The sequence below is a fragment of the Mytilus edulis genome, chromosome 11 (assembly GCF_963676685.1).
Source record: "Mytilus edulis chromosome 11, xbMytEdul2.2, whole genome shotgun sequence".
Classification (NCBI taxonomy): domain Eukaryota; kingdom Metazoa; phylum Mollusca; class Bivalvia; order Mytilida; family Mytilidae; genus Mytilus; species Mytilus edulis.
Genome location: NC_092354.1, coordinates 18,654,118 through 18,667,000, shown reverse-complemented (window position 1 = coordinate 18,667,000; position 12,883 = coordinate 18,654,118). Strand labels below are relative to the sequence as shown.

General features: G+C 33.5%; 1 protein-coding gene across 2 annotated transcripts; it reads right to left on the bottom strand.

The window, feature by feature from the left end:
• Positions 1 to 2,166: 2,166 nt before the first annotated feature.
• On the bottom strand, positions 2,167 to 12,507 carry LOC139495267 (epidermal differentiation-specific protein-like). 2 transcript variants are annotated; one of them, XM_071283544.1, is made up of 9 exons: positions 12,412 to 12,507; positions 10,090 to 10,112; positions 7,769 to 7,890; positions 6,979 to 7,105; positions 6,388 to 6,527; positions 4,673 to 4,811; positions 3,851 to 4,058; positions 2,936 to 3,095; positions 2,167 to 2,587 (listed from the first exon to the last, which is right to left on the bottom strand). In XM_071283544.1, the coding sequence occupies exons 2-9, from the start codon at positions 10,099 to 10,101 to the stop codon at positions 2,419 to 2,421; spliced, it is 1,077 nt and encodes a 358-aa protein (XP_071139645.1). In that variant the 5' UTR covers positions 10,102 to 10,112; positions 12,412 to 12,507; the 3' UTR covers positions 2,167 to 2,418. The 2 variants fall into 2 exon arrangements, with proteins under 2 accessions (XP_071139645.1, XP_071139644.1); XM_071283543.1 differs by lacking the exon at positions 12,412 to 12,507 and having other exon boundaries at positions 10,090 to 10,161.
• Positions 12,508 to 12,883: the final 376 nt, after the last annotated feature.

The following is a 12,883-nucleotide window of genomic DNA, read 5'->3' as shown; positions in this document are numbered from 1 at the left end:
CAATAAACTCTATCATAAAAAAAAATGATGGTTACAAAGAAATGTATTACTTTTATAATTCAAAGGCTACATAAACATTAAATATAAATGCCACAGTCAGATGATCTTAGTTTTCATCGCAAATTGTATTCTTGTGCGTATGCTTAGTTTGACATTTCAACGACTTCAATATGGCACCATAGCTTTTTCTGCATTTGCACGTCTTGACTGTGCACGAACCTTTTTCTGTTACAGACGTATAACTAGGACTACATAGTACAGAAAGAATTGTAACAAGCACAAGTGGTGTGAACTTTTATGAAGCTAAGAATCTTTTCTGCCTCTGAATTTAAACTGCTCGAATTTCAGGGAACTTTTTACTTAAAAAAAACTAACAGATATTAGTTACAAAACTATCTTTTGAATTATGTCACCAGCTGTATATGAAGAGATTAAAATGGTTGGAATGATTAAAAAAAAAACATCCACAGTTACCCGTATACTCGAGGGACAACTGATTATGAGCGTCCAATCTGTAGTACTGATTTTTTTAGTGATCCGTTACTTGCCATGTTAAGTGAAAGAAAAAAGAGCAAATAAATGTGTGAAACTGATTTTATAGTTAGTTCTTATGATTACGCCCCTCCCCTTTTTAGCCATAATAGTATCGCTGACCACAACGACTATAAATGCATATGTTCTTAAATAAACCAGTAATTCAACAATTTCCTACCACAGAACACAATTTAGGAAGATCGATATTCTACTTATTTCTACCGAAATTGTTGGGTCACGATTTTGTTGTGAGTAGAAGTTTATATTTATAGATTATATTTTTTATGAAATATGTGTTTATATCAAAATTTTTTATCATACACATTAATAATAACAATATATTTTATGATAATGCTTTGGTCCCTCCAATCCGTATGGGCTCAAATCCCATCTACCGTAACATGTACCAATAGCGGAGCAGATGCATTCCACAAGAATTACAATGAATTTGTGCATCACGTCTTCCAATCTTTGTGTTTTTGGACAATACTGTGAAGCTATAAGCTACTACATAAAATTGATTTGCAAAGTACCCATGCAGCAGCAGTAAATCATACATACCAGGATTAAATTTTGTATTTACGTCAGACGCGCGTTTCGTCCACAGAAGACCCACCAGTGACGCTCGAATCCAAAAAAGTTTTAAAAAAAAGCCAAGTAAGAGGTAGACATGTCTCAAAAAAGGAAACATTTGAGGTTCAAAAGTATGAGAAATATACAAAAGGAGAATTCAGCCAGAGAGACTTTATGTGCGTAGTGAGTAACAAATTCCAGCCTTTAATATAATTTAAAATATGTTGTCTGACTGTACATATTTTTATGTTCTAAAGTATTCTATTAAATGAATTCTAATTACTTATTTTTTGTAACTCCGTCGGCGCAAACTACCAATTCCTATCCCGGATAAAGGAGGATGCAAGTCATTTTTTTTTTGGAATTGTTGCAACTGTATATTTTATTTTGGCGCAAACGATCATACTATGTATTCTAAAAACACATGGCGGAAACGTAGCATTGGAGAAAAAGGTTGTGGCGCAAAAGGACGATTTTTTGGCGCTAACGGATTTCTCTCGTTTCTTTTGTGGTCCTGACCAAGTGTTGTTACCATGTACCTGATTTGTCATTATATATAAATAAAAAGAAGATGTGGTATAATTGCCAAATGAGACAACTCTCCACTAGAGACCAAAATGACGCAGAAGTTAACAACTATAGGTCACCGTAAGGCCTTCAAAAAGTGAGCAAAGCCCATACCACACAGTCAGCTATAAAAGGCCCCGAAAGGACAATGTAAAACAATTCAAACGAGAAAACTATGTATGTAGAAAAAAAAGAGCGAAAAATAAGGTTATTGTCCATTTAAAGTAGTTTCCCTAAGTTTTAATGTATTTATTGGTAATATCTATAAACTTTACAAAAGTCTTCTGCTTTTGACTAAATTACGAGCCAGTATTACACCCAATTTGACCTGATCATTATTAGGGTATCTGTTATGATTTTAACCATTTTTTACATGATTTCCAAAACCAAAGTAGAATCAGGTGAGCGACACAAGCTCTTCTGAGTCAGTCTAGTTTTATATGTTGTTGATACTCGCCCGTACATCCTAAATGCAAGAATAGGCAATAAAAATGAATATATAATTTTATTTGTAAATTACACCCACATGGGTCAAGCAAAAACATAAAATATAAAAACAGAAACATAAAATATCAAAATTAAGAATATAAAAATATATCACATAAATTGGAAAGGTAGTATTTCACTTATGCAAAAAGAAAATCTACTTATTTATTCGCATATGCAATTGCAAAAAGTATATAGCTATGAAGCTCAACCCCATTTCTCGTCACCCTTTGCAAAATTACGAAAGATATGTTATGTTTAAGTTGGCACTTTTGATTCGTTGAATTCAGTATGAAAATCAAAGTACTGGCATCCATAAAACACGCCCTTTTCTGTTATTGTGCGCTCTGTGTCATCTCCATAATACAGTACGGCAGTGAATGGAATGTTGATATTTCCTTTGGTTAATTTCGATGTTACCGTAACTCTGCAATTATAGAACATGATATCAATTTCATACACAAATATTTGTTTACCAGGTAAAGTCTAATTGACTAAAATTGAGCATTTAGATAGATATATTCCGCTGACATTGAACCAATACCAAAGCAAAATGATGATTACTTATTTTTTTGGAAAACATTTCTCTTTCGACAGCTAGTCACGGAGAGAATGATGTTGAGTTATGCTGTTTTGTTCGAAAAACAGTAATCATAACTCTACAATTATATTTCAAATTATCAATTTCATCCGAATAAAGTCATCACACCATGATTGGAATTTTGAATTTTTGCCAGACATGCGGTATATCTACATTTGATTGAATTATACATACGTTGAATACCGGGGAATTTTTGAAGGATACTCTGCAATCCATTTGTCAGTTTTTGACTTTTTTGTTCCTGTAGTCCGCCCCATACTAACAGACATTTCAGCGCTAATACTGACTTCTGTTTCGCCAACTAATGGAATTCCAACATTTCCTTTCACAGTTGCTGTAATGAGACATTTTAATGATAGAGTTGTTATTTCTTTGTTACATTATTTTTTTTCACAAGTTAATAAGTTTTTAGGAAAATAAAGATATTATCAAATTTGTAATAATGAAAGTAATTAACTGATGATTCGAAATAAAAGGGAAACGACACATCAACTTTATAGTTCTTGTTCAATAGTTTTTTCGAATCTCACCACATGTATAAAAGCACAAAAAAGTATATGGTAAACCAACTGATTTTCCGGCGAGCGATTTATATTCGTAACGTCCACAATTAGAAAAACAAGAATGTGTCAACAGTACGCGGATTCCCCAATCGCACTATCATTTTCTATGTTCAGTGAACCATGAAATTTGGCATTACAACTAGAAAGATTATATCATAGGGAACATGTTTATTAAGTTTCAAGTTAATTGGACTTCAACTTCATCAAAAACTACCTTGACCAAAAACTTTCACCTGGAGCGAGACAGACGAACGGACGAACGAACGAACGGACGAACAGACAAACGGACTAGCGAACGAACGAACGCACAGACAAGAAAATATGATGCCCATCTACTATCGTAGGTGGGGCTTAATAACGCGAATATGTATAATTTCGATCTTTCCTTAAACTTCATTAAATGAATAAGAAAATCGCAAAATTTAATCGTAGCGAAGCTGACTATCTGGGCTAAACCCAAAATAAAGTATCAGTGAAAATAAGTTGGTTCATGGTATTTATTTTTCTAATTTTGCTTATATCTTACTTGATATTTTAGCTGCTTTGTCCCATCTAAATTCATACGTATCTTCTCTTGTTATGGTTATTTCGTCAGTCTTTGTCACCGTCTGTTCCACTGAGGTATTATTGACTTGAGTCCAGCTGAAGACAGACGTGGGGGTCCTGATGATATCTGCTCTGTCTAAGTCATAATCAATCTGAAGCAACTTCATATTACCTTCAGTTGCTGGTTTCTTTAACAATGAAAAAAAAAAATAAACACAAAAATACCGAAATACAAGGAAAGTCCCTTGTGAAATGAAATGAGCACAACTTGGTACTGGTATTTCCTTATGTAGAAAATGGTGGACTGAACCTGCAAATGATTTCTATAAAGGTAGCAATGACGGTTATGAGAGTACCGAATATACGTAGGTACAAAACTTGTCAAGACGACAATAACCCGATCAAAGAGTTGAAAACATTCCAATGTCAATAATGGGACTTCAACGTAGCAAAAGAATTTCCAGAACCCGATGGCGATCTTCAGCTGGTCCCACAACAATTATTCTCTGTTGTTATATGTGTACTATGTAATGCTGAAGTTAACAAAGAATCAAATTATGTTGTTAACTGTTGTCACGACAATACCTCGATCTTTGTTGGAAGGAAAACATTTTATTAAGCTCACGTTTCTCAAAATTTATTTTTTAGGTGTACCGATTCGTGTTTGTCTTTACGAATGTTTACGTTTGGTCGTTGCATGTGTTGTCTGCAATATTCGTGCTTTTAAAACAAATCGGTGTAGAAATGAGTGATCAACTTAAGAATTTGTGATAAAAAAAACCGAATCTAATCTGATATTTACCAACATTATCTTGCCAAATGATGAAATCCTGTCATTCTTAAACCCACCTTCATCATTAGGTTTATCAGACGCTACATACTTCCCTTTCAGAAACAGACTTTGATCTCCAGCATAGTTTGGATGTTGATATCCAACCCATCTAGTGCAAAAAAACAAAACAATTATCTATACATTAGGGACGACATCAAAAGATCAATGTAAGATAAAAAACTTAATTCAAATAGTTTGGGGGTGGGGGGTTGAACGGCTGCAAGATTTGGTTATCCGACATTGATTTTTACATATATCTATATGGGTCAATCAATTTTCCCCAAATTAAGTTAAGAGGGGGTGGGGGGATCAGTGAAAAAACTATGTGAATTAAGTTTTTTATCCTTCATTGAACTTTTGATGTCGTCCCTTACAATCTTTGTATCGTTTCTGATGATGGTGAATGCAAGCTTCATTTTTATGCCCCACCTACGATAGTAGAGGGGCATTATGTTTTCTGGTCTGTGCGTCCGTTCGTTCGTCCGTCCGTCTGTTCGTTCGTTCGTCTGTTCGTTCGTTCGTCCGTCTGTCCCGCTTCAGGTTAAAGTTTTTGGTCAAGGTAGTTTTTGATGAAGTTGAAGTCCAATCAACTTGAAACTTAGTACAAATGTTCCCTATGATATTATCTTTCTAATTTTAATGCCTAATTATATTTTTATCCAATTTCACGGTCAATTGAACATGGAAAATGATAGTGGGAGTGGGGCATCCGTGTACTTTGGACACATTCTTGTTTTTTTTATAAATAAAGCCGTTAGTTTTCTCGTTTGAATTGTTTTCGGGGCCTTTTAAAGCTGACTATGCGGTATGGGCCTTGCTCATTGTCGAAGGCCGTATGATGACCTATAGTTGTTAATTTCTGTGTCATTTTTGTCTCTTGTGGAGAGTTGTCTCATTGGCAATCATACCACATCTTCTTTTTTTTTTTTTTTTTTTTTTTTTATAGATGTTCGATTCCAACAACTTTATCAAGCATTATTTTCCTTGTTAAATTTCACCAGACACTAACCACTAATCAAAATGTCATCATTTTCCCTAACTCATATTGTTTACCATTATAGGATGCCAATCACAATTTGAAAATATAAGATCTACATATTTCCTTACATTTATGTACACAGGCATTCAAGTTTATATACGTACAATTCTCCAAGAGGTTATGCAAATAAAATTCACACTTCGATGAAGAGAATAACTTCATATACGACACGTTTATTCTTATCCAATATTATATCATAGTAGATATCAAGTAGTTTATAAAACAAATTCAAAATATTAAGCGACTAATATTTTATATTAGGCAATTGTCAAAATAAGTTATTATCAGAGCAATACTTAGATAAAATCATAAGCTCAAACACATCAAACGAATAGGAATCAACTGTCATACTCCTGACCATGGTACATGCATTTCATTAAGTAGAATGATTTTTCCTGGTCAAAAGCAAGCTAAACATCCCACGTGTATGACAGTCGTTTATAATTCCATTAACCTTATAAAAATGTGTGAATAAAACAAATAGACATATAATAAATGAAATTTCAAAAATTATGGTACAGCAGTCAGCGTTGTGATATAATCTTAATCCCTATGAACAACAAAACTTATGTTAACAAAAAAAGACCATGACACAAAAACACATTTGCGGGATGTATCAATTTCTACGAGCAGAACAGATACTTACGCGCCACTTTTCACCTCAATTGATGACATTTTGTTATCAAATTTGTACCATTTAAGGTTCTCTACATCATCACTGAATGTCAGAGACCGCCCGTTAAAAGTATCAGCATAAACTGTACACTCTGGCTCTTCGGTGAAATTCTAAAAATAAATCTGCAATCACATATCTTATATGAGGGTTAATTTTGCCCATCAATCTATGACTTATAATTCAGCATCCTATTATTCTCTATTCTTTATGTTTTTGCCTATTTTTCTGTATTCTTTTTATGTACATTTGTGGTACCTATAGTTGTTTATTTTTCTTTTATTTGGTCTCTAGTGGAGGGTTATCTTACTGCAGCAATCATATCACAACTCCATATTTATTACAACACAATTGCTAAAATAAAAAAGGCCAACAGAACACAAGACTGATCTCTGTTGCTCCAGAAAGTTAGGCAGATCCTGCGTCACATGTGGCACCCGTGAAGTGCTTGGTAATCAGTCGTTGATATGATAATCTGAACTTTGTTTGATATTTTATTTATTGTATAATAAGTTTTGTTTACAACAGTGCGTTTTGGTTGTGTAAAGTACTTAGTATACATACGTAGTCATCTAGCAATTTTAAAGATGACGCTCTGTCTTGGAAATACTTTGTGAACTTGTCGTAAACTTCCCCTTCTTCTATAACACATATACGTCCTTTATAGTTCTTAAATTGATACAGTATCCACCTTTAACATTTAAAATAAAACAGAAGATTGAGGCGGTACCCAACACTTTCACTATTAAAAATGAATTTGGCTCGTTTAATTTTCATAAAATTTTGACAAAGCGTTGACTTTGACCCTTTGACAAAAATATAAAAATTTCAATAAAATTGAACCAACCATTTTGTCAGAAAAATTACACTGGTTATATAGCAATTTGACAAACACTGATTTTGATCATTGAGAAGCTTAATATTCCATTAACAACACGACGTAATTAAAACGTTTAGCTGATTTTACAGAGTTATCTCCCTGTAGTGTTAGGTACCACCTTAAACGAAATTGTATATATAAGTGGAATACCCACATCAGTTTTTTCTATGTATTTTTATCTCTTTGCTACAAGTACTAGGGCATATACAAGAAAGAAAAAAAGGTTTGTCAATATATTATATATATATAGTTCCATTGAAAAAATAAGTTTTGTTTATAAGAAATATCTGATTTATTTGTATTTTAGTGTTTCAAATAATTGTAATGCAACTGAAAAATAAAATTTGTATTTGAAAATAATTTCAATTATTCTCTGATTGATTTAATTTTTCTAATACAATTCGCGTCTATACATTCTAAATATATGTATGTGTGTGTGTATGATTCTAATAATAGTTTGATAGTTTAACATACACCCCTCTTTCGCATTTAACACTTGACGTCATATCATCGAAGCCTGCATCAAGCAAATCTGGACAGGATTTGGTAAATTCTTTGCTTCGTCCTCCAAATTTCTTGTGTTGATAAAGAGTTATCTACAATGAGTTCAAAGACAACAATAGAGCGTTAACTAAAAATTTCCTCCAACAGTTATATATTGGAATCATGCATACTAATAGTTAAACACAATGCAAAATCATTTCAATTTGAAAAAAAAAAAATCTTTAACACAAGCAATGCTATTCATTTATATGTCCATCACAGCATGCAGAATAAAATTGAGAATGGACATGGGGAATATGTAAAAGAGACAACAACTCGACCATAGAGCAGACAACAGCCGAAGGCCATCAATGGGTCTTAAATGCAACGAGAAACTTCCACACCCGTAGGTGTCATTCAGCTGACCCCTAAACAAATATAATTATTAGTTAAGGTCATACTAAGCTCCGAATTTTACACAAGAAACTAAAATTAAAAATCATACAAGACTCACAAATGCCAGATGTTCCTGACTTGGGACAGGCACAAAAATGCGGCGGGATTAAACGTTTTTTTTGACATCTCAACCCTCCCCCTATACCTCTAGCCTATGTAGAAAAAACAAACGCACAACAATACGCACAGTAAATTCAGTTTAAGAAAAGTCCGAGTCCAATGTCAGAATCAGGGGCGTAGCTGCCGTTAGGCACTTTAGGCACGTGCCTACACATAATTTTTCACAAATATTTTTTTTTACTAAAAAAAATAATAAACAACATTATCTGCAGAAGAAAGCCAGTGAAATTGTTAAAACTCTTTAATTATCGAATGTCATGTGTACACTAGTCTCTCGTCCTTAGTGAATGGAATATTGAATAGAATTGAATGTTTTTACTATTTTACCTTATATAGAAACTATAAACTAGAGCTTTGGTTTAGATCATTTCACTATCAATAAAAACCTGAATGAACCTCAACTTAGACACATGAAGTTTTTAATTATTTGCTGTTAGTTTTCAACTAGCTTTCCACTATGTCTTCACCCGACTTGCCAATGTTGGTCGTCCGTTTGGCTGTGCAGGATGTATAAATACGCAATTAGGTCTAGTCAGAATAGGGACATTAAATCCGATGCCTAGTTGTAGAGAGAATGCAACTCTTTGAGGAGTTCGTAGTTGGTCTACTGAATAGCAAAATTCGGTGCCTATCCAATAATCCCTCATTTTTCAATGCATGGCATTTTTTATTTCCAGACCTTCGTCCTGAACGACACCTATTACAGGTCCTAGCTCCAAGTTGTAGTTATTGTAAAATTGTTTTTTTGTCCTGAACTTGCATAGATATTTGACACTAGATGTTTAAAAATCAATCAATCAACTGGCTTCCAGTAATTTTGAGTACTCTTAGTCTCAGATCTGCGTGTAATGGCCAGCCCACAATTATTTTAAACTCCTAAGCAGGTAGGGATTTTACAGTAGAGGATATAAAGAAATACGAATTTCTTGAAGTTTGTTAGGCATCGACTTTGTGTGTATGTGTTTGTGTGGCTTGAGTGAAGGTTTAAGATTCAAAAGATTGATGGTTGATGTCTAGCCAAAAGGATAGTTTTATTGTATATAGTAAGATCAGTGTTCACGTGCCTATTTTTTAATGAAGGATCGTCAATATGTACTATAAATTAAGTTTAAAGTATATATCAATCAGAACGGAATTAGATATGATAATACCAAACAGGGTGTACTGCTTAATTAAAGGGATAGTCCATACGCTGATCTACGCTGGGCAATGCATATTGTACATATTTTTTTTATATTTCCAATTATACTGCGTTATTTAATTCACCAGTCTGATGTTATGGTACATAATTCATAATTCTTCGAACTTTTTATCTTGTATATTATAATTATCATGATTAAATAACTAGTAAATTTAATATTTTTGTACATAAAATTTTACAGCTAAAACGCTGAAAACCGTTTTCCGTCGGGGGGGGGGGGGGGGGGGGGGGGCTCCGCCCTGGACCTGCTGGGGGCCTTGAGACCCAGACCCACTGCCGATTTGTGCCTACAGTTGACTGAATACCTGGCTACGCCCCTGAGAATGCATGTTATGTTAAAGACAGTGAAACTTGTTTTAACCGAACCTTTTCGGGACTGAATATTTTGTTCGGTTTTGGTCGATGTTCGATTTCACCAGGTTCTCAGAGCATATAATTTGATATGACGGTGCTTTAGAACATGTTTGGTTAATACAGGTTTTCGGTTTATGCAGGATTCGGTTTAGCCAGGTTTAACTGTATATAAATATTTTACCTTTGGTTCCATTTTTACAGCGTCTAAAAAGATAAACAATTGCGAAGCTTAGGAACCAATAAGTATATGCTGAAAAATGAAACGATCAAAATAAGTTTAGAACAATGACGTCTTTTAAAATAAAAGTAGTAAGTATATAAATAAGTAATCAAAGAGTAAAATAAGATCTAAAGTTTATCGTACAGATGGGCGTAAAACAATTCAAACAAATATAATTATTAAATTTTAAGTGCCATCGTGTCTGTCAATCAGCTGATTGTTATAAGAGAGGATTAATTACAGATTCCTTTTCCAAATAACCAGCCAGGGAATGAAAATCATAAGATATGTCCAAATATAGGTCTTATGACCATATTAAGGATGGTACGTGTGTGAGACATGTATTATGATGTACAACAAAACTGTCTTAGGACAGTCCTAACTTCCGTTGTCCTAGGACAGCTTCCGTTGACATGGCATCAGTACTACACGAAAAATATTTTATTATTTGTATAAATACCCCGACAAATTTTTGTCATGGTTTTATATGCTAGGATGAATATCATGATCTGGCTGGTTATATATATATTTAAGGTTGGCATTTAAAATATGATTGTGCATATACTTTTTGATATAGAAAATTATCATCACATATTTGTATAGCAACATATATTAACATATCGATTCAGTAAATTATGTCAGAAAATAATAACTTAAATGTTATAAAGTTAACATTTAAAAACAGATAAAATCATTGACATGTGGGAAAGAAATAAAAACTACTTTACATATGTTTTCATTACCTACATATTAATTAGAAAAGAGTTTTCTAATATTATTTGTTCATCTCTACTCGAAAGTAGTTTGCTATAATGTTGTCTGTTTAAGATAAAACTGACAACATATATTTTGGGCAAATTTTTGGTTCGCCGTTTTCTACATGGGTAAATACCTGTGTGCTAAGTCAGGAATATGACAGTTGTTTTTCATTCGTTTGGCGTGTTTGAGGCTTTGATTGAGGCATTTGTTAATTAATTTGCCGTTTTGAATTTTCCTTGGAGTTATTTATTATTGCTATTCTACTTTTTTTTATTCATTTAAAATAAGATTTTGATTCCTAAAGTGCCGCTTGTATGGTGTGCCTACTAAATCTAACATTTTGTTTTCACCGTAGTTTCTCATACTCGAATAATCCTTATAACATAATATGGGGTCAATAAACTAATCATAGATACCAGGATAAAATTTTGTATTTACGCCAGACGTGCGTTTCGTCTACAAAAGACTCATCAGTGATGCTCTAAATAAAACAAACACCTCCTATATTGATGACATGTATCATTCCTTAGATATTTAGTTTCAATCTTAGACGTGTTATAACTGAAAGCGACACTATTAGGTTAAACGGTCATTATCGCAAATTGGCTGGCCGATACTATACGAGTGCGTTTTTTGTTCATCGATTTACGAGTCTTGAACAGCGGTATACTTATGTTGCCTTTACTAATAACTTTGCATACTAAATATGTATATGAACTGTAATTTAACCTATTGCGTCCCTTTCCCGATTGTTTAGTTCAAACATATTTTTTTAAAAGGATTGGGAATAGTGGATTGGGAAACAAGTTTTGCAACTTATATTTATCCCTTTCCACTTTGCAGGTGCGAGTGCTGCCTTGTAGTCGCATTAGCATGCTCTTTTTCGAAATCTACAAGTGTCTTTAACGTACAAGAGATAGGGCTCTCTCTTAACACGGGTCCGCTATTTATCGTTCCCTTCCGACGGACTATCATCGTTTCCCAAGACCATACTCGCAGATGGTGTCAAGGGAGAGTCGAAAATTCAGTCCCTGAAATTTTCATCCCGGAACGGGAATCGAACCAGGAACCTTTGTGTTAGTAGTCCGATACACTACCCTACACCACGGCTCTCCGATTGCTATATTTTGAATAAAATGCAGATGGGCTAGTACTAGTATGTTAAGCAGCAGACGCTTATCCTGCCGATCTCGAATCTTTTGGAGTTCAAGTGTTTCCTTCTTTTTTTTTTAGGTAACCTGATGTTTACTTTTTATATCAATTAAAAAGAGAAACCTGCTATTTTAATTTTTTTTGAAAAAATTTGCAATCAGCACTACAAAAACAAATTAGATGTCGCTTGAGTTTGCATTTATTATTTTTCCTTTTCTGTTCGCTTTTCGATTTTTAATGGAGATATGGCTCATGAGAATTTTTGACAATGGCACATAAATTAAACTAAACTTCGATAATTTGTACATACTAACTAACATGATCCGTTCAGACTAAAACAACATATTTTGAAGAAAACATTATTGTACTTACATGGGTTTTCGATAGATTAACTACACCTTTTTAACAGCTCTACTGCCTTTTATATTATCATGTTTATTAAAGAGAAACGCTACAGCAACGGAAAAATAAACATTGCACTTGAAAGAGCAACCGTTTGTAGTAATGATATACAAATAGCTTGGTGATGATACCGGATCTGTGTTAAAAGAATAAATCATTTCTTCACGGGTATGTAACTGGGTTAATATTACTATATATGATACACTTTAACAAAATATTTGTAAATATTTGTAAACAGTGATGCATAAATCTGAAATAATTGTTGTAATGTTCCAGTTTTGCTACGATGTGGGGGGAAACCAATGTTGTTTATTTTTCAGCCGCTATGACGACACTTAAAAAGGAGGATTGATAAATATGATAAATAAACTTATCATAGATACAATGATTATAATTCCGTACGCCAGACTACAAAAGACTCATCAGTGACGCTCGAATAAAT